This window comes from Saccopteryx leptura, chromosome 7, assembly GCF_036850995.1.
Source record: "Saccopteryx leptura isolate mSacLep1 chromosome 7, mSacLep1_pri_phased_curated, whole genome shotgun sequence".
In the NCBI taxonomy this organism is placed as follows: Eukaryota; Metazoa; Chordata; class Mammalia; order Chiroptera; family Emballonuridae; genus Saccopteryx; species Saccopteryx leptura.
The window spans coordinates 95790911-95813447 of NC_089509.1; the positions used below are offsets into that span (position 1 = coordinate 95790911).

Sequence of the window (22537 nt, forward strand, 5' to 3'; positions counted from 1 at the left end):
GACGCCCCTCCTCTGAACAAAAGCATAGATGTTATTCTGTCACGAAGTTCAGAAAGCATGGCACTGCCTCACAGTTTTTCATAGAAATCTTCTTTTGGAAATGTTGACAACAACTTGAAAGAAAAGTAATATATACTGTGAAGACCAAATAAAATTTTGCTGTCACAGAAATCCATTCTGGCTTTCAGTATGGAAACTCTGAACCAGATTTTTCTATTGTTTCCTTCCGTAGCTAACAGTCTGGGAAGGGAGGGCAAACAGCTTACGGACACTTCTAAATCTGCAATATCCTCAGTCAGCTACTTACCCCAGTAGTACTATAAATATAGTCAGCTGTTTAGAAGTAATTAATATTGAGCCTTTGAATTTCTGTGGGATCATTAGTCCTATTCATCTTGACCAATCAAGACCTGGTGTGCCTGAAATGTATATGGAGACGATGAAAATCTCCACAGATGTATGAGCCTCTCAAAACACTTTTCTGTAATCTGCATTTCAGAGATTACTCCTTAACATTATTCATTTACTTATAAACAGTCCACATAAATCTTTGCCATGGTAGTTCAGCTCTAGAAGGCATTTCCTTACAGGCCAGGGGCTTTTACAAACTGTCTTCATGGTCTCTGTATGCGGAATCGTGTTCAAACTGTAGCGGTGCTCAGCTAACACCCAAGACTGAGTCACCATCGTCTGAATGATATGAAGACATGACTCCCTAAAGGACGGTGATGGGTTGTTTTAAGTTTCAAATAAACTGTTTAAATGTTCATTAATTTGTTTTTATTTCTCTTTAGATTTATATAAAAATAAGTGAAGTTTCCTCTGATTAACCTTATACAAGATGATCATCTTTCTATATCAGGTTAGTACTTTCTAACGCGTTATTTTATAATGGTTTCTCAATTGCGAGAGTGTCTGAGTGTATTTCCATTTCTACAGCAAACTTACAGTTGCCGTTAGGGCAGGACTGCCCTGGCCAGTCACTGCAGTTACTGTGTGCAGCGCTGTGCGGAGCCTGCATGTAAACACTGCACTGACTAGCACTTCCGCTCAGTCATCTGACCACAGCGGAGCATCCTGAGCTGCTGGCTTTCCAATGCTCCAGTCCTTTAATCCAGCTAATCTGGGAGGAAACTAGTCGGGACTCCACAGCCTTAATCTAGTAGTATTGCTACAAAGGAGGGGAAGAGAAATTAAAGAGGACACATGAGCACTCTGAAGATGTGTTTTCTCCTGAATCTATTTCCAGAGATGACCAATAGGAAAAGAGATTAAAAAAAGAGAAGACATCATGCTCTCCTCCTCCTTCTCTCAGGCCCTGCAGGGCACTGCTTCGTAACTGTCACATTAAGGAGGGCTCCTAGTCTTCTATCCAGACTGCTGTATGTGTGATAAATCCTTCACACACAGTCATTAAGAGCACGAGCTCAGAAACCAGTCTGGATTGAAGCCCAGCTCTGCCACTTATCAGCTGTCTGATCTTAACCCATTTAGTAAACCTTTCTGTGCCCACTGTCTTCATCCGTAAAATGGAAATAGTGGTAACTCCGTTGTTTCTGTGAATGATGCTACTTAACACAACAGTCCTTAGCACCTAGTAACTACTCAATAAATGTCCAACCCCAAATGCCCAATGTGAACCTCACTGTGTTGAGTCACTCTGTCTCATCACTGATGCCTGAGCTGAGGGTAGAGAAGGAAGAGAGGGAACCATACTCTCCCTCTCCCATTTCCTGCCTTCCTCCCCCTCACTGGCTCCTCTGACTGGGGAGGGTGGAAAATGTGCTATCTGGCCTCACTCTTGGCCTCCTTTCTGGATGTCTCTGTCCTCAGGCCCTCTGCCTTCTCTCACTGTTTCCGTGGTAGTCCATACCTTGGGCTGTCCAGATGCTCTGTTTGAGTCTGAGGAGGGAAGTTCAAATGAGGGGGCAAGGAGGAAGCCACTCAACATCCAGATCTAAACAATAAGCTCTCTATCCACCTTACCAATTATAAAGCCCTAATTCTTGTTCATTTCTCAATTAGATCAGAGGTTGAAGGGAAAGAGATGTGATTAACTGACTAATGTATGAAATGAACTGAATTCTCACCCTATCCCCATACACCTCGTTTTAAGGCAGTGGTCCCCAACCTCCGGACCACGGACCGGTATCGGTCCATGGGCCATTTGGTACCAGTCTGCAGAGAAAGAATAAATAACTTAAATTATTTTCGTTTTATATATAAAATTATTTTTCGTGTATACAGCGGAGCATCCCACAGCCATGCCGGTCGAGATGTAGATGGTACAGAGGAAAGTTTAGTGTGTTCTGTGGCTCGCTAAATTCGAATCTGTGACCAAAGTGCAATGTGAATATCGGCATGTTTATAACGAAGCGCCACCACATAGGAATAACATTACTCGGTGGGATAAGCAGTTGAAGGAAACCGGCAGTTTGGTGGAGAAACCCCGTTCTGGTAGGCCATCAGTCAGTGATGAGTCTGTAGAGGCTATATGGGATAGCTACCTAAGGAGCCCTAAAAAATCTGTGCGCGAGCCCACATTGAACTGCACTGAATAGGTTGGAAACTGGGAGAGTTTTCCTTTTATTTGGTGCAGATTTCACATTTCTATTGTCTTTTGTTGCTTTCCTGTGACTTTTCCATGGTCAAAAGTGCACCATGATTTTACGGACACACTGTATATTTAGTATGCACTAAGTATGGACCTAGCATTGTATTAGGTGCTAAAGTTACTAGAATGAAAATGACAAGACACAGCCCTAGTCTCTTTGGTGTTGTCTGTAAAAATCAAATTGCTCAGACATGTCTTCTTTCTTTCCTTCCTGCTATTTGTTCTATCTCTCTACCAACACTCATTCTGCTCTCTGGGCCTCACCTAAGTGCACTGGCATCTAACCCTTACAGTTGTTTCAGCTCAGTGGCTTGGCAATTTAAAGTAACTCGTAGTACAATGACATCAACGTCATATAAAGTGCAGGCAGAAAGAAAGCAGCCGACACTCTTGGTGCATTTCTCTCTAGTAGTCACTGTGGAGGGCTCTAGGAACCTGGTGGAGCTCCGTGCCCTGAATTCCCTCTGCTGGTCCTACCTGCTTCTACTGGGAAGCATAGATGCTTCTCATGAAGGTGAGGGACACTTGTTCAGGGCTCAAAGTAGACACGGAAATGCTGGCTCTGATAATGAGATCGAACTGCAAAGAAAAGACACTTGGCTAGAGTGATTCCTTTCCAATATGCCCGGTATCAGCAGCATGAAGACCCACATGCTAAGCTGTAGCTCCAAGGCCGTACGTTTGGCGGATGAAAGACACAGCATCCCAAAACACTTTAATGACTTACATTTAGAGTGCAAGTGAATACACTCTAGGGATTAGGCAGCACCGCCTCCTATTTAAAGTGTTCTCTAATACTTGAAAAGAGGAACTATATGCTGATCTCAGCCTCATTAACACTGTTAGTTAGTTATAGAAGATTGGGTCATTTCTTTTAGAACTAAAGCCTCCAGAGTCCTGTGTGTACTTTTCCCCCTCAAAGTGTGAGTTGATCATCATTTTCCTTAGGAATTATCATAGTTAAGAGTGGGTTAAAAATGAAATTAAATGAGGGCTACACTTTCCCTCATTCTCTCTTTAAGACACAAGTGAGATCAGCCATCCCTTGGGTTTACTTAACCCTTCTACCATGTTATCTGCAAGGGAAGCAATCGTTTCTACTAAATGCTTATTTCTAATCCAAGACTCTTTGGCCATCACCTAAGACCACTCAGTAACTGGCCATCAGGCTTGACCATCAGGAACCTCCTTGTCTGCTACTCTCTGTGCTGTCGGCTGCTTGTGCACAGATATATAGGATTCTTGATGGGGCACCTAGAAAATCTAAATGCTCCCCAAACTGGGTGCACATACCAGAAAGAACTCTTGTAAATCTCCCAAAAAAGCATTAAGGCTAAACATGAACAATTCAATGTTTATTGTTGGCATATGTCATATATCTATGTAATGATGCATTACATTTCAATGTACTCTTTTTTTTTATTTATTTATTCATTTTAGAGAGGAGAGGGAGAGACAGAGGGAGAGAGAGAGAGAGAAGGGGGGGGAGGAGCTGGAAGCATCAACTCCCATATGTGCCTTGACCAGGCAAGCCCAGGGTTTCGAACCGGCGACCTCAACATTTCCAGGTCGACGCTTTATCCACTGCGCCACCACAGGTCAGCCAATGTACTCTTTTTATAAAGTAGGCTTTTAGTGAACAGAGCTGAAGCTGTTTATTTCAAATATCACTCATTAACAACTGCAGGTGTTATCAGTTGATTTCAGACATGGGTGATATTTCACACAAGAATTATCCTCAGCCCTGGCCAGTTGGCTCAGTGGTAGAACATCGGCCCAGCATGCGGACGTCTGGGTTTGATCCCCAGTCAGGGCACACATGAGAAGAGACCATCCGCTTCTCTTCCCCTCTCTCTCCCTCTTCTCTCTCTCTTCCCCTATAGCAGCCAGTGGCTCAACTGGTTCGAGCACTGGCCCCAGGCACTGAGGATAGCTCACTTGGACCGAGCATTAGCTCCAGACAGGGGTTGCCAGGTTGATCCAGGTCAGGGAACATGTGGAAAACTGTCTATCTCTCCTCTTCTCACTTAAAAAAAATCCTCAATAAGTTTTTTCAAATACAAGCGATTATGAGGACAAGCTTCTGTTTTTCCCCAGTTAATGTTCTATCCTGAAACCATGCTAATATGTTAATACAGGATAAGGAGGGAAAACAACTTCCATAGGACAATGCTGGAAATTTCATTTTTCTAGCTGCAAATGCCCATACATCTTTCCAGGGTTTACTTTATGTCCAATCTCAAATAACTTTTTTAAAAAAAATTAAGTAAAAGCAGGGGAGACTGAGAGACAGACTCCCACATGTACTCAAACCAGGATTCACCCAGCAAGCCCTCAGAGGGGCAATGGCCTGTCCATTTGGGAAGTGCTCCATTGCTTGGCAACTGAGCTACTTTTAGCACCTGAGACAGAGGCCCCAGAGCCATCCTGAGCTCCAGGGGTGTGCTGGGCCTTTTGCTGACCTGCCTGTAAGCTCAGAGCTGGTGGAAGCCCACATTGGTATAAAGCTTGGCCCTTCCCATATACACTCAGGCCCAGCAGCAGAGGCCACAAACTGCCTATCACTTGGTAGCCCAAGGTGGGTTACAGTCAGTGTCTGACATTGACCTATACAGCGGTTCCTCCCCAAAAGACCCAGAACTAACACAACAGGTGGCAAGCTTCAAATAACACCACAGCATGCCCCAAGTGGCACAATGGCACTAGAACCTGCTGGGGCCAACTCCGCTTTGGGGGATCAGCCCCCACACAGCAGCTCGTACACTGTGGTCAGGGCAGATCCTCATAGTCAGCCACCCTGAGGGTCGATTCCACTCACAGAAGGGCCAACAGCAATCAAGACGCAATGTTAGTCAAATAAGTTTTTAAATATGATATATATGTTTGCTCGCTTATGGTTTGCACTGGGTGTGGGGGACAGGCTGTAAGCAGGCCGGGTCGTTATATAGCCTAAGGTTTAGTTTTAAGACTAAGCTTTTCCCCACACCCTTGACTGATTGTATGATGTTGGGTGGTGCACTCTCATGAGGAATCCCATTATGCCTTAGATAAGTGACTTTGTTTCAGAGACTTCTTTGTTTGTATATTGGATTAAAGGTTTTGATTTCTACACTATAAAATGGGGGCAGACCAGGAGCTTGCTCTCTCGGTTCCTGAGACTAGCATTAGAGAGGAGAACACAGTAAGGCCATGTAGAGGAGGAAAAGCAGCCAAGATGGCGGAGTGCTGAGGGAGAAGCCAGTTTGTGCAGAGTTTGTGCAGAGAGAAGGAGATGGGGAACAGAGTTGAATAAGGCTGGTGAAGTAGAAAACTTTGATTCTAGGAAACTCGGATAAGTCAGTGGCTTTGGGAGCCCTGAATGGAAAGGGAAGTGTTTTCCTATTGTGTGTATTTCTTGCCCACCGGGTGCAAGCTAGGATTAAAGCTAATGCCCACCAGTTCTCGGCTCCATTGTTTCATTACCATCTGTCCAAATCAAATGCAAACCTGCATTGGCCAGGTGGCTGTGATGGTGGCCGCAGCTACTGGCTTTACACACAACTACAACGAGAAGGTTAACATAACCCACCCAAGGGATATTTTGGGAGCACCTAGCTAAGGTAATTAGGGAGACTGCACCTATGAGCTCTATAGGACACCTACCACATAAGGCCAGCATACCAAGATTGGGAGACATAGTGGATCTACTTAATACACAGAAACAAATAGAAAGAGGCAGCCAATGACCCAAATGAAAGAAAAGGAGAAATCCCCAGCAAAGGAATAAATGAAATGGAACCAACCAAGCTATCAGATGCAGAGTACAAAACAATGGTTATAAGAATGCTGAAAAAATTTAGGGAAAGAATGAATGAACTCAGTAATAATTTAAAGAGATAATAAGCATGAAAAAGAATATAGATATCATAAAAAAAGAACCAATGAGAAATGAAGAATACCACAGCCTGACCTGGTGGTGGTACAGTGGCTAGACTCAGCATCAGACTGGGATGCAAAGGACCCAGGTTTGAAACCCCAAGATCGCTGGGTTGAGCCCAAGGTTGCTGGCTTGAGCAAGGGGTTACTCGCTCTGCTGTAGCCCCCCAGTCAAGGCACACATGAGAAAGCAATCAATGAACTATGGAGCCGCAACAAAAAATTGATGCTTCTCATCTCTATCCCTTCCTGTCTGTCTGTCCCTGTCTGTTCCTCTCTTTGGCTCTCTGTCTCTGTCAAAAAAAAAAGAGAAAGAAACGAAGAATACAATATCTGAAATGAAGAATACACTAGAAGGAATCAACAGCCAGTTAGATGCAGCAGAGGATAGAATCATGAATTAGAAGACAAGAGAGTAAAAAACATCCAATCAGAGCAGGAAAAAAAAATCTAAAAAGTGAGGAAAGTCTAAGGACCTTATCAAACATCACAACAACCATATCATAGAATTATCAGAAGAAGAGAGCGAGCAAGGGAACAAGAACCTATTTGAAGAAATGATGTCTCAAAACTTCCTTAACCTTGGTGAAGGAAGATGACACACCTGTTCAGAGTCCCAAACAAGATGAACCCAAAAGGTCCACACCAAGACAAATTGTAATTAAAATAGCAAAGGTTAAAGACAGAGATTCTTAAATGCATCAAGAGAAAGACCATGATCTACAATGAAGCTCCCATAAGAGTGTTACCTTATTTCTTTTTTTAAATTGTACCTTGTATGGCCAGTAGCCATGGCTACCATCACAGTAGCCTGGCCCATGCAGGTTCGCATTGGATTCGGATAATTGGTAAAGAAACAACAGAGCCAAAAAATGGTAGGCCATCATCTTTAATCCTAGCTTGCACCCGGCGGCCAAGTAAAAACACACACTGGGCTCCAAAACCCACTCACGTTCAGTGCTCACAAAGCTACTGACTTAATCCGAGTTTCCTAGAATCAAAGGTTCCTAGATCACCAGACTTATTCACCTCTGTTCCCCATCTCCTTCCTTCTCCCTGCACAAACTCTGCACAAACTGGCTTCTCACTCAACACTCTGCCATCTTGGCTGCTTCTCCTGGCCTCCTCCACGTGGCCTCTTTCTGCTCTCCTCTCTGCTCTCTGTTCTAATGTTAATCTCAGGAACCAAGAGCAAGCTCCCGTTCTGTTCTGCCCCCATTTTATAGTTTAGAAATCAAAACCTTCAATCCAATATACAAAATAGGGAAGTCTCTAATACAAAGTCACTTATCTGGGACATGATGGGATTGTACCACCTCCCATCAAAAAGGGTGGGAAAGGCTTAGTCCTAAAACCAAGCCCCAGGCTACAAGGATCCTGCCTGCCTTCAGCCCACAGAGACACACATTAATATCACCTGGGTGACGGCCTCCACGTGGGCAGCGCCATCTTTAACAAAGTGAGCATAATACATTTTATCTGCCCAACATACCTATATCTATATTTTAAATTAAACTTAGTGTGATGACATTGGTTCATCAAATTATATACCTTTCAAGTGTAAAATAAATACATGAATAAATAAATAAATGCCTAAATTAATCACTCTCATCACTGGATTATTTCCCTGGCATCAATTTTAAAATAAAAGCCAAAGTGACTGTAAAGTACTTTCTACAACAATGTTTGCTTACTTTAAATTTCTATTTAGAACTGTACATATCACCCTTACCAATAAAGCATTATGCACATAGTGCTTTCTGAAGCACATAAAACACAGAAGTGCTCTAGCAGAAATTCAAATGTGTACCCTGTCATTATTAGTCTCAAATTTTGTTGAAAAGACAGAAAATAGGGAAAGTAATGAAAGTCCAGTTTTTCAGTATTGAGTACATATGTAGCATTGAAAACATTTCATTTTCACAATCAAGTTAACAACTCAGAGAAATCTAAGCATAGCATGGATGAACATTACTGTATCTTAGTCATGAAGCAGACACACAGACACAGGAGTATAGACTGATACTGTTGTAAGGTACCAAAAAGCTGCAAATTAATATTGATATTCTAGGAAGAAAAGGTCAGGCTTTCCTGTGCTTTCCTTGGAAAATGGAGAAAAAGGAATGTAAAAGTCTCCTGACTTACAAGGACGACTAGCGTCATTTGGTTTTAAGTTCTCTGAAAGGATTAAGGTTAACTGAGAAACTTCTTCCCTTTAAATAGGAGGCAGAATATATATACATACCACCTTGCATGGACTGCAGTTCCTCCCTTTCCTGGAATCTTGAGAGTAAAATACCTCTAGGCTAGTGAGGGAAGAGGAACCCTGAAAGATTTGTAAACATCTTTGATTGTGTACCTTGAGAGTCTTCATGTTTCTGTGTCTCTCCTAGACAAATGTTATAATCTTATTAATAATTGTGCCATGATGTCATGCTCTCCCTCGCCTGCGTGTGATCAAGGGTATATAAGCAGCCCCTGAACTATTTTGGGGGCTGCACGATTTGGGCCTGCAGATGCCCCATGTCAGCCATATGCGGCCGGCATATTTAAACTTTCCTCCTTTAATAAAACTCTTCAAAATTTATCTGGACTGGGCGTCTCTACGTGGACTCGATGAAGTGAGGTATGGTGCCTTTCAGAATCTGGGGTGCAGTACTTTATAACAATACATGGCACCAACAAATTAAGGACTTTAAAATTCTATGACAAGCAAACAGGAGTTTGAGAGGAAGTGGAAAGTGGAGGCAGATAACTGTTCAATCAAGATGAAAAAATACTAAATTTTTACATAATTAAGTTGCAAAGCAGTTGCAGTTTGTTAGGCAAATGAGTTTGTAAAATCTGTATTTTTGGAGTTTGCTCACTTTTAATGTTAAAAAATGGTGCTGGGCAGCACAAAGTATGTGATCCGTGAAATTGCAAATTACCTTCCTAACGTTTGCTGGAGGAGAAAGAAGCCACTGTTGCAGAGTGAGAGTAGAGAGACTGCAGAGTGCTGAGTGTAAAGCCAGTAGCCACGGCCACCATCACAGCAGCTTAGCCCATGCAGGTTTGCATTTGATTTGGACAGTCATTATGAAACAATGGAACCAGGAACTGGTGGGCCATTACCTTTAATCCTAGCTTGCACCTGGTGGGCAAGTAAAAACACACACTGGGCTCCAAAACCCACTCATTCAGTGCTCACAAAGCTACTGACTTATCTGAGTTTCCTAGGATCAAAGGTTTCTACCTCACAAGCCTTATTCACCTCTGTTTCCCATCTCCTTTTTTCTGGCTTCTTAAGCATTCCTTGATCTTGGCTGCCTCTCCTCTCCTCCATATGGCCTTACTCTACTCTCCTTTCTCTGCTCTCTCCTCTAATGCTATTCTCAAGAACTGAGAGACAGAGAGAGAGAGAGAGCAAGCTCCTGGTTTGCCTTATTTTATAGTATAGAAACCAAAACCTTTAATCCAATATACAAACAAAGAAGTCTCTGATAAAAAGTCACTTATCTGAGGCATAATGGAATTCCTCATGAGAGTGCACCACCCCACATCAAAAAGGGTGGGAAAAGCTTAGTCCCAAAACCAAGCCCCAGGCTACAAGGATCCTGCCTGCCCACAGCCCGCCCCCAACACATTAATATAATCATGCCCATCCCAAGCAAGAAGGGCAACCAATACCATCACCTGGGTGATGGGCTTCCATGTGGGCAGCGTCATCTTTAACAAAGTGAGCATAATATATTTTATCTGACCAACACTGAGGAAGAAGCAGAGCTTGTGTGGAGAGAAGGGAGAAAGTGTGCAGATGGGGAACCAGAGAGGAGGGCTTTTGTGAGCTCTGCTGAGACTGGTGAGCCTCTGATTCTAGGAGAAACTGGAGAAGATTCCTTTGGTTGTGGGACCGGTTAATGTATCAGTAGCTTTGTGAGTAGCTCTGAATGAAGAGGGGAGTGTTTTTTCCCTGTGAGTTTGCTCGTCAGCCGGTACGAGCCTTGAATAAAGGAATGGCCCACCATTTTGTGGCTCCACTGTTTCTTTACCTACTGTCCGAATCTAATGGGACCTGCACCTGCATGGCCACGATGGTGGCAGCCAATGGCCCTACAAGTCTCCTTCTAGATTTATTACACTTGGCTTATGAAAAACTACTTATAATATGGTGTTCTTATAATACCTCCTTTCTAAGACAGGCTTTATGAAAAGACTATTACATATTTAAATGAAAAAAACCCCCACAAACATTGAAAAAGACTACAGGTGTTGTGAATCAAACCCAAATATGAATCTCTCTAGAAATACAGAGCAGGTAAAACACTGCTGAGCAAATTTCACCATCTTGGCTGCCTCTCCTGGCCTCCTCCACATGGCCTTTCTCTGCTCTCCTCTCTGCTCTCTCCTCAAAGTATTGTAATGTTTATTTTATTGATTTTAGAGAAAGAGGAAGGGGGGAGAGAGAGAGAGAGAGACAAAAACATCAATCTATTCCTGTATGTGCCCTGACTGGGATTCAAACCAGTAACTTCTGCTCTTCCAGATTGTTGGGCAGATAAAATGTATTATGCTCACTTTGTTAAAGTGGCGCTGCCCACGTGAGGCCGTCGCCCAGGTGATATTAATGTGTGTTGAGAATCCTTGTAGCCTGGGGCTTGGTTTTGGGATTAAGCCTTTCCCACCCGTTTTGATGTGGGGTGGTACAATCCAATCATGCCTCAGAGAAGTGACTTTGTATTAGAGACTTCCCTATTTTGTATATTGGATTAAGGGTTTGGATTTCTACACTATAAAATGGAGATGGAGCGGGAGCTTGCACTCTTGGTTCCTGGGATGATTAGCATGAGAGAGCAGAGGGAGTAGAGCAGAGAGCAGAAAGAGGCCATGTGGCCAGGACAAGCAGCCAAGATGGCAGAGTATTGAGTGAAAGGCCAGTTTGTGCAGTTTGATGCTGGAGAAGGAAGGAGATGGGGAACTGAGGAGAATAAGGCTGGTGAGCTAGAAACCTTTGATTCTAGGAAACTCGGATAAGACAGTGGCTTTGTGAGCACTGAATGTGAGTGGGTTTAAGAGCCCAGTGTGTATTTTTACTTGCCCGCCAGGTGCAAGCTAGAATTAAAGAAAATGGCCTATCAGTTTTTGGCTCCATTGTTTCTTTACCGACTGTCCGAATCCAATGCGAATCTGCATGGGCCAGGAGGCGGCTGTGATGGTGGCCCTGGCCGTGGCTGCTGGCCTTACACAGATGATGCTCTAACCTGCAGTACTCCAGCCCACTGGGAACTACCAGTGCCATGTGGGAAAAACCTACTCAAGACACAAATTTATGTCAAGAGGAAGAGACAGGGAGGCCTGCCAAGGGAGGCAAAAGAGAGACCTCCTGAATCTTCTTCTCCCTTAGTTTTTATTGATCAGAAACAGAACAGAGATAGCAAGATTACAAGGGAGGGAGGTGTAAAGCCAGTAGCCAGGGCCAGGGCCACCACTACAGCCGCCTGGCCCATGCAGGTTCGCATCAGATTCGGACAGTCGGTAAAGAAACAACGGAGCCAAAAACTGGTGGGCCATAGTCTTTATTCCTAGCTTGCACCCGGCGGGCAAGTAAAAACACACACTGGGCTCCAAAACCCACTCACATTCAGTGCTCACAAAGCTACTGACTTATCTGTTTCCTAGAATCAAAGGTTTCTAGCTCACCAGATTTATTCACCTCTGTTCCCCATCTCCTTCCAGCTCCCTGCACAAACTCTGCACTAACTGGCTTCTCACTCAACACTCCGCCATCTTGGCTGCCTCTCCTGGCCTCCTCCACATGGCCTTTCTCTGCTCTCCTCTCTGCTCTCTCCTCTAATCTCAGGAACCAAAAGAGCAAGCTCCTGTTCTGCCCCCATTTTATAGTGTAGAAATCAAAACCTTTAATCCAGTATACAAAATAGGGAAGTCTCTAATACAAAGTCACTTATCTGAGGCATGATGGGATTGTACCACCCCACATCAAAACGGGTGGGAAAGGCTTAATCCCAAAACCAAGCCCCAGGCCACAAGGATTCTGCCTGCCCTAGCCTGCCCCCAACACACATTAATATCACCTGGGCAACGGCCTCCACGTGGGCAGCGCCATCTTTAACAAAGTGAGAATATATTTTATCTGCCCAACAGGAGGCCAGGTGACAAGGGGGAAGAATGACTAATGAACTTTTTGCTGATATGAAGAAAGGGCTAATTTGGTCAGAACATTATCTTTTGCTAATTAACAAGCACAATGGAAGGAGCAATCTAGGACCTCTAGGCTAACTTTCTAAAGCCCACATACATGCATTCCTTTGTGTCTGCACATAGGTCACTCACTCACACTTTCTTGGTGTTTGCATCCAAGAGACATTCACTCAGGGCTTTTAACTAAAGTTCCTCAATCCAAGTCATAGAGTAGGGGTCAGGAACCTATTGCTTGCAAGCCAAATGTGGCTCTTTTGATGGCTGTATCTGGCTCACAGACAAATCTTTAATTAAAAAAATAGTATCGGCCCTGGCTGGTTGGCTCACTGGTAGAGTGTCGGCCAGGCGTGTAGAAGTCCCGGGTTCAATTCTCGGCCAGGGCACACAGGAGAAGTGCCCATCTGCTTCTCCACCCATCCCCCTCTCCTTCCTCTCTGTCTCTCTTTTCCCCTCCCGCAGCCAAGGCTCCATTGGAGCAAAGATGGCCCGGGCGCTGGGGATGGCTCCATGGCCTCTGCCTCAGGCGCTAGAATGGCTCCGGTTGCGACAGAGCGATGCCCCGGATGGGCAGAGCATCGCCCCCTGGTGGGCGTGCCGGGTGGATCCCAGTAGGGCACATGCAGGAGTCTGTCTCCCTGTTTCCAGCTTCAGAAAAATACAAAAAAAAATAGTAACATTAAAAATATAAAACATTCTCATGTATTGCAATCCATTCATTTCCTACACTAATAATGTTCATGGTTGTGGGTGGCTGGAGCCAATCACAGGTGTCCTCCGGGACAACACCAAATTTTTATTGGATAATGCATAACGTACATGGGTCGTGTGAGGTCAGGAAGTAAACTTCCCTCCTTTTAATCAAGTAGTCAGCTAGCTAATTGCAGAAACCCTTTTGACGAAGAAGATGGCTAAAAGAAAAAGGATGAGGAGTATCGTACTTTTCAGCAGGAATGGACAGAGAAATTCGCCTTTGTGGAGAGAGTAGGTTCTGCAGTGTGTCTAAAATGTAATGATAAAAATGCATCGATGAGACTGTCAAATATAAAGTGGCACTTCGACACACGTCATACTACATTTGCATCGAAATATCCAGCGGGGGACAGCAGGAAGAAAGCTTGTCAAGAGCTACTGTGCAGAGTGCAAGCTAATCAGCAGCAACTCCGTGTTTGGACCCAACAAGGTGACTGGAATTTGCTAGCTTTGCTGGTGCTTTAGCAATTGTGAGAAACGGAAAGCCATTCACAGATGGGGAGTATGCCAAAACATTCATGCTTGATGTTGCCAATGAACTTTTTGATGACTTTTCGGATAAAGACAAGATAATCAAATGAATAAAAGACATGCCTCTGCCGGCAAGAACTGTTCACGATCGTACCATCATGATGGCAAATCAAATTGAGGCAACACAAGTGAAGGACATAAATGCAGCACCATTCTTTTGTCTCACTTTGGATGAGTCAACAGACGTAAGCCATTTATCCCAGTTCAGTGTGATTGCAAGGTATGCTGTTGGTGACACAGTATGTGAGGAAAGTCTTGCTTTTTTGCCTATGAAAGAGACATTCAAGTTTTTCACTGAGTTCGCTAAAGAAAAAAATTTACCGGTGGATAAACGTATTTCGGTGTGTACTGATGGTGCTCTGTGCATGGTGGGGAAAAACAGAGGATTCAGTAGCGCTTCTTTGTGAACATGAAGAGACCCGTCCTAAGGTTTCACTGCATCCTACATCAGGAGGCGCTTTGCGCTCAGATGTGTGGCGAGCAGCTTGGTGAAGTGATGTTGCTGGTCATTCGGGTGGTCAACTTTATTGTTGCCCGAGCTTTAAATGATCGCCAGTTTAAAACACTGCTGGATGAAGTTGGAAATAATTATCCTGGCCTGCTTCTGCATAGCAATGTGCATTGGTATCAAGAAGAAAGGTGCTCACAGCCGTTTCGCGGCTTGTCTGAGTGAAATCTGGACTTTTCTTGAAATGAAAAACATTGAGCATCCTGAGTTAGCTAACACTGAGTGGCTCCTGAAGTTCTACTATCTCATGGACATGACTGAACATCTCAGCCAGTTCAATGTGAAAATGCAAGGCATTGTAAATACAGTCTTATCCCTTCAACAAGCAGTGTTTGCATTTGAAAACAAACTTAAACTCTTCAGCCACGACATTGAAACAGGTCATTTAACTAGATTTTGAAAAACTGGGAGAGTTTAAAGATGCATGCACAAAAAGTGACCCTGCTCAACATCTTGATCTCCAGCAGCTAGCGGGCTTCACATCTAATCTCCTGGAGTCATTCAAAGCGCGCTTTGGAGAATTTCGTGAGCACACTCATCTTTTTAAGTTTATCACCCATCCACTCAAGTGTGCAGTGGACAGTACCGACCTGAGTTACATCCCTGGTGTCTCCATCAGAGATTTTGAAATACAAGCTGCTGACCTGAAGGCCTCAGACACGTGGGTGAATAAGTTCAAGTCACTGAATGAAGATTTGAAAACACTTGCACAATAGCAAGCAGAGTTGGCGAGCAAACACAAGTGGGGAAAAATGAAAACACTTCAACCCGTGGACCAGTGGATTGTCAAAACTTGGAACGCACTTCTTGTCACATACCACACACTGCAGCATGTATTGCTGTAATGACAATGTTTGGCTCTATGTATGCATGTGAGCAGTCTTTCTCACATCTAAAGAACGTTAAGACCAACCTATGATCACGTTTAACAGATGGAAGTATCAATGACTGCATGAAGTTTAACCTCACCACGTATCAACCAGACTACAAAGCCATCAGCAAAACCATGCAGCACCAGAAGTCCCACTAATGGTAAGAAGTACTTTATTCATCATTGGTTAGCAACAGCATAACAACGTTATTAAAAAGAATTCAGAGACTTATTGTACTTTAAAAGTGTTGGTCTTGCATAAAATGTACACACTTACTTGTATTTAGTGTTAAACATATTGTATGGCTCTCACGGAATTACATTTTAAAATATGTGGCGTTCATGGCTCTCTCAGCCAAAAAGGTTCCCGACTCCTGTTATAGAGAGTTCAAGGTTAGATGGGTGATTCCCTACACCAGGGGTCCCCAAACATTTTACACAGGGGGCCAGTTCACTGTCCTTCAGACCGTTGGAGGGCCGGACTATAAAAAAAACTATGAACAAATCCCTATGCACACTGCACATATCTTATTTTAAAGTAAAAAAGCAAAACGGGAACAAATACAATATTTAAAATAAAGAATAAGTAAATTTAAATCAAACTGACCAGTATTTCAATGGGAACTATGGGCCTGCTTTTGGCTAATGAGATGGTCAATGTCCGGTTCCATATTTGTCACTGCTAGCCGTAACAAGTGATATGACACGCTTCCGGAGCCGTGACGCGTGCTACCCACGTCACAGGAAGTAGTACTGTACGTGAGCGACACCACGCTTTGCAGCGCCACCACATACAGTACTCCAGGAGCACAGGATGCAGATGCATCCTGTGCTCCTCTCACTGACCACCAATGAAAGAGGTGCCCCTTCCAGAAGTGCAGCGGGGGGCGGATAAATGGCCTCAGGGGGCCGCATGCAGCCCGCCAGCTGTAGTTTGGGGACCCCTGCCCTACACTAAACAACCGAGGTATCTAGCCAGGACTCAAATATTTTAATTACAAAAATTCTCAAAATGTGGATAGAATTAGAGACCCTTTTGAAGATGAAAAAATTGAAGCTCATTGTCCAAATCCATGTGCAATCATGGGAATAAAGATAAGGATCACATTTTTTTTTGAGAGAGAGAAAGAGAGGGACAGGCAGGGACAAACAGGAAGGGAGAGAGATGAGAAGCATCAACTCATAGTTGCAGCACCTTAGTTGTTCATTGATTGCTTTCTCATAAGTGCCTTGATGGGGGGGGGGACAGATCTCCAGCTGAGTCACTGACCCCTTGCACAAGCCAGAGATCCTGGGCTTCAAGCCAGCCACCATGAGGTCATGCCTATGATCCCATATTCAAGCTGGTGACCTTGCGCTCAAGCTGGTGACCTCAGGGTTTTGAACCTAGGTCTTCAGAGACCCAGTCTGATACTTTAACCACTGCACACTGCCTGGTCAGGCAGGATCATTGTTCTTATTACATAAGACTTATAATAGCAGAGACTGCTGGGTCTTGTCCCCAAATCCTTTCCTCCTTCTTTTACTACCTGTAAATCCAGTAGCCATGCCCACCATCATAGCCACCTGGCCCATGCAGGTTTGGGTTTGATTCGGACAGACAGTAATGAAACAACAGAGCCAAGAACTGGTGGGCCATCATCTTTATCCTAGCTTGTACCCGGCAGGCAAGAAATACACACAGTGGGAAAACACTACCCTTTCCAATCAGGGCTCTCAAAGCCACTGACTTATCTGAGTTTCCTAGAATCAAAGGTTTCTAGCTCACCAGCCTTATTATCTCTGATCCCCATCTCCTTCACTCTGCACAAACTAGCTTCTCCTTCAGCACTCCACCATCTTGGCTGTTTCTCCTCTCCTCCACATGGCCTCTCTCTGCTTTCCTCTTTCTCTGCTCTCCCCTCTAATGCTAATCTCAGGAACCAACAGAGAGCAAGCTCCTGGTCTGCCCCATTTTATAGTGTAGAAACCAAAACCTTTAATCCAATATACAAATAAGGAAGTCTCTGATACAAAGTCACCTAGGATGGGAAAGGCTTAGTCTTAAAACTAAGCCTTAGGCTATAAAGACCTTGCCTGCTTAGAGCCTGTCCCCCACACCCAATGCAAACTATAAGTGAACAAACATATATATCATATTTACAAACTTATTTTACCAACACTAACAAAACCCCTGCTAACGGACTACATTTACCAACCTTCATTGCTAACAGGTATGACTAGTGAATATGTTCTAGCCAATGCAAAGTAGAACTGAACTGCTAAATGGGCCTTCCAGGAGGTCTTTTAAAAGGGAAGAAATGCCTTCCTGCAGCCTGAAAAGCTGATGTCATCCTTGGATCTTCAGCAGCTAACTGGCCAGAAGGTAGAAGCTAGTGGCTGAGGGATTATGAAGCAGAAGGAAAGGAAACTGGGTTCAGGTGATATCCTGAGGCCACTATTATTATCCCTTGTTGGGCAGATAAAATGTATTATGCTCACTTTGTTAAAGATGGTGCTGCCCAAGTGGAGGCCGTTGCCCAGGTGATATTAATGTGTCTCTGTGGGCTGTGGGCAGGCAGGATCTTTGTAGCCGGGGGCTAGGTTTTAGGACTAAGCCTTTCCCACCCTTTTTAATGTGGGGCAGTACAATCCCATCATGTCTCAGATATGTGACTTTGTATTAGAGACTTCCCTATTTTGTATATTGGATTAAAGGTTTTTGGCTTTCTACACTATAAAATGGAGGCAGAACAGGAGCTTGCTCTCTTGGTTCCTGAGATTAGCATTAGAGAGCAGAGAAAGGCCATGTGGAAGAGGCCAGGAGAAGCAGCCAAGATGGCGGAGTGTTGAGTGAGAAGCCAGTTTGTGCAGAGTTTGTGCAGGGAGAAGGAAGGAGATGGGGAACAGAGGTGAATAAGTCTGGTGAGATAGAAACCTTTGATTCTAGGAAACTCGGGTAAGTCAGTAGCTTTGTGAGCACTGAATGTGAGTGGGTTTTGGAGCCCAGTGTGTGTTTTTACTTGCCCGCCGGGTGCAAGCTAGAATTAAAAATGATGGCCCACCAGTTTTTGGCTCCGTTGTTTCTTTACCGACTGTCTGAATCTGATGCGAACCTGCATGAGCCAGGCTGCTGTGATGGTAGCCCTCGCCACTGGCTTTACATCCCTGGAATGCCTGTTTCTGGCTTTCGTTTACATGAGACAAAAAGAAACTTCTATTTCATTTAAAGCATTGCAATTCTGATTCTTCTGCGTGTATGAAGCTGAACCCAATCCTATTCCAAATCCTAATCTTATGTGAATCAGAATGAACTATTGATCATATTAGTACTGGGGAATGAATCTCAACATAATACTAGGATAGTAATTTAAAGTTAACTAACTGTAATAATCATGCAGATTTCTCATACAAACTATGAAATGAATAATATAATTATAATGTGCAATAGCTTTCATAGTAAACTGACCACAAATGCTCAGTAAATATCAACACTGAAGAAGGAAATAAAGTTTTAAAGGTTTTGTTGGTCAAATAAGTTTGTAAATATGATATATTTGTTTGCTAGCTTATAGTTTGCATTGGGTGTGGGGGACAGGCCATAAGCAGGCAGGGTGGTTATAGCCTAAGAGGCTTAGTTTTAGACTAAGCCTTTCCCACCCTAAGTGACTTTGTTTCAGAGACTTCCTTATTTGTATATTGGATTAAAGGTTTTGATTTCTATACTATAAAATGGGGCAGACCAAGAGCTTGCTCTCTCTCGGTTCCTGAGATTAGCATTAGAGAAAGAGCAGAGAAAGACCTCGTGGAGGAGAGGAGAAGCAGCCAAGATGGCAGAGTGCTGAAGGAGAAGCCAGTTAGTGCAGAGTTTGTGCAGAGAGAAGGAGATGGGAAACAAGGTGAATAAGGCTGGTGAGGTAGAAAACTTTGATTCTAGGAAACTCGGATAAGTCAGTGGCTTTGGGAGCCCTGAATGGAAAGGAAAGTGTTTTCCCACTGTGTGTATTTCTTGCCCACCAGGTGCAAGCTAGGATAAAGATGAGGGCCCACCAGTTCTTGGCTCCGTTGTTTCATTACCATCTGTTTGAATCAAACTTGAACCTGCATGGTGGGCCAGGCGGCTGTGATGGTGGACATGGCTACTGGCCATACAGGTTTCTACAATAAATTATTGTTTCCCAAAGTAATAATTTTGGACAGGACAGCAATGAAAGCAAAAATAAATATTTTTAAAAATCTGACCCTAAATTTGGCACTGAACAAAGTCAATGAAATATAGTCCGTTTTCTAAAAAGTATCAATTTTTGAAAGATAACATAGAGCATGCACAAAGTAACACAAGTCTACACATAATTATGTAAATAAAGCTTGGACACACACCAAGTATTTTTACTGTGTTAAGATGTTTATGGAGCCTGACCAGGTGGTGGCGCAGTGGACAGAGCATCAGACTGGACGCAGAGGACCCAGGTTCGAAACCCCGAGGTCACTGGCTTGAGTGCGGGCTCATCTGGTTTGAGGAAGGCTCACCATCTTGAGGCCAAGGTTGCTGGCTTGAGCAAGGGGTCACTCGTTCTGCTGTAGCCTCCCGCCCCCAGTCAGGGCTCATATGGGAAAGCAATCAATAAACAACTAAGGAGCCACAACAAAGAACTGATGCTTCTCATCTCTGTCCCTTTCTGTCTGTCTGTACCTATTTGTCCCTCTCTTTCTCAAAAAAAAAAAAAAAAAAAAAAGATGTTTATGGATGTATTTTTTTGTTATTAAAATTGCAGTTGTGGATAGAAATACTTGGTAAGATAGAACATCATGGGCGTTATTAATAATATTATGATCGTTTTTGGTCAAATCAGCTTTAGAATCTTATGCATCTCAGAGTTTTATGCCATTTAGATTTTCTGAACACTGGCCTCGAAAGCATTTTACTTATCAAAACACTGGGGGAGACAGTCCATTTATGTTGGAACAATGGCTTTTTTGCAGTGCTTGATTAGGAGACATTAGGAAACTTGCATCAAAAGCCAGTAGCAGCTGACCAGGTGGTGGTGCAGTGGATAGAGCGTTAGCCCGGGATGCTGAGGACCCAAGTTCGAAATCCTGAGGTCACTGGCTTGAGCGTCAGCCTGAGTGTAGGCTCACCAGCTTGAGCACAGGATCACGGGCTTGAGCGTGGGCTCACCGGCTTGAATGTGGGATCACAGACATGACCCTAAGGTCTCTGGCTTGAAGCCCAAGGTCACTGACTTGAGCAAGGGGTCACTGGCTTGGCTGGAGTCCCCCGCTCAAAGCACAATTGAGAAAGCAAACAATGAACAACTAAGGTGCTGCAATAAAGAATTGATGCTTCTCATCTCTCTCCCTTCCTGTCTATCTGTCCCTATCTGTCCTTGTCTCTCTTTCTCTAAAGAAAAAAAAAAAAGTCAGTAACAAATTTATCTAGATTTTATGTTACATCATAAAACAACCAGCAACTGAAGAAACCCCACTGCTCAGTATGCCAATTTGCCTTAGACACTGCCATATAAGCTACTTCCACGAGACAGCAATGAGTATCAGAGATATTTAAGGACAAAAAGTGGAAGCTTCTAAAACCCACAAAAATCATAAAACTAAACTATAAAAGGGAAGACCCATCCATTCCTCTTATTTTATAAAATACTAACCTTAAATGTCCCTGAGATCATAAGTTTTACTCTGATTTTATCTGCCTTCCCATCCTTGTAAGGACAGGTAGAATCACTTGCCATTACTAGAAGAGGTTTTCTCAGAGACTGTTATTAGTAATTCCTTCCCTCAAAGCCCAGTCTAAAGATGACCATGTGCCTGTCCACGACCTCCCGAACCAGAATTTCTGCTGTGAGGCTCAGGAATTACATTTTGAGGACAAGCACCACTGCCTGAAAATCAAATTCAAACTCCTAAGCTAAAAACCGGTTCCTTCTTGTCTACTTTTCAGGGTAAGTGGGAAACACTGAGTCTCTAAACTGTGCTTTCTTCAAGCTTATAAAGCCGTTCTGTTTCACCACATTAGTAAACTAACTGTTCTTCAACTTTCCTACTTTGGTTTCTCTTTCCATTTTGACATTTGTACTATTCCTTCCGAAATTTTCTCCATTTCTCAAAGACGGCAAACAGCGAATACAAACCACCCACCAGTGACTATATGAAAGGATTAGTTCACAGAATCTATACTTTACCTTGTGTTCGGTATGGTTCCCCGTTATGTGATAATTTTTATAAAAAACGATTCTGGATGTGATTTATTTCCTGTGGATAAATTCTCCTAACCTTTTTCACACACTCTATTGTGGAACTCTTTCCAACTTTTCCCACTGAAATTCCATCTCCAAATTAACTATGTAATGCTGAACATCATTTTCTGTCCTCACAAGTACAGCAGCCTCTAAATGTGTGTCAGGCATGAATTCCATGAACAGGCTTACCCTGCCCAAGTTCAGGGCACTGTGAAGAATTCGGACATACCAAGGCCGGCCGAGAGCACAGCATTGCTCCTACGCAGTAGCAGGAAGCATGTAAGGTACTGAGCTGTACTGCTCTGGAAAGGCAATGCGCTGGCTCTCCTCTACAACGCCTAGGCCAGCTCACAGTCAGCACCTCATACCTGTCCAGCCAGTGTACGCGGTACCATCCCGAGGGTCTGCTGACTTCAGACCTCTCTCCATTTGCTGCAGAAGCTCTCGGATCTTATTGTTCAAGCGCTGTGAGAACTCAGGAGTCAGCTGTAGAAATTAAGAGGAAAACAAACATCAAAATATAGTGTCACTTGATTTCTTGGACTGTAGGCTATCAACAATCAGAGGATACTTCATTTCCACTCAGGCCACGTATTTCTCCCTGGGAGACTGGACAATTGCAGCAGGTCCACAAATGTCATTGTTCAATGTTGTTTTGTTATAACACTGATGAGGAAAGAAATCAATTCCTGCAGGGTACACTGTCGGTATGGAGTCTGTGTGCTCTCCCCATGTCGGAGTTTTCTCTGGAAACTCCTGTTTCCTCCCTCATCCCAAAGATGTGCACGCGAGGGGAACTGGCGTGTACACTGCCCGGCCTGGGCATGGGTGTGGGTGCAGGCTGGCATGGCAGGGCGTCCTGTCCAGGCCCGACCCTGACTCTGGTAAGCAGGCTGGAGAATAATCATCAGCCTTCT

General features: G+C 43.8%; 1 protein-coding gene across 2 annotated transcripts in view; it reads right to left on the reverse strand.

The window, feature by feature from the left end:
- Positions 1-22537, reverse strand: part of LANCL1 (LanC like glutathione S-transferase 1) — a 49137-nt gene that overhangs the window by 21470 nt on the left and 5130 nt on the right. For both annotated transcript variants that reach the window (XM_066346704.1, XM_066346703.1), the window contains exon 3: positions 21989-22106. In XM_066346704.1, coding sequence (XP_066202801.1) covers positions 21989-22106 — 118 coding nt within the window. The remainder of the gene's footprint in view (positions 1-21988; positions 22107-22537) is intronic.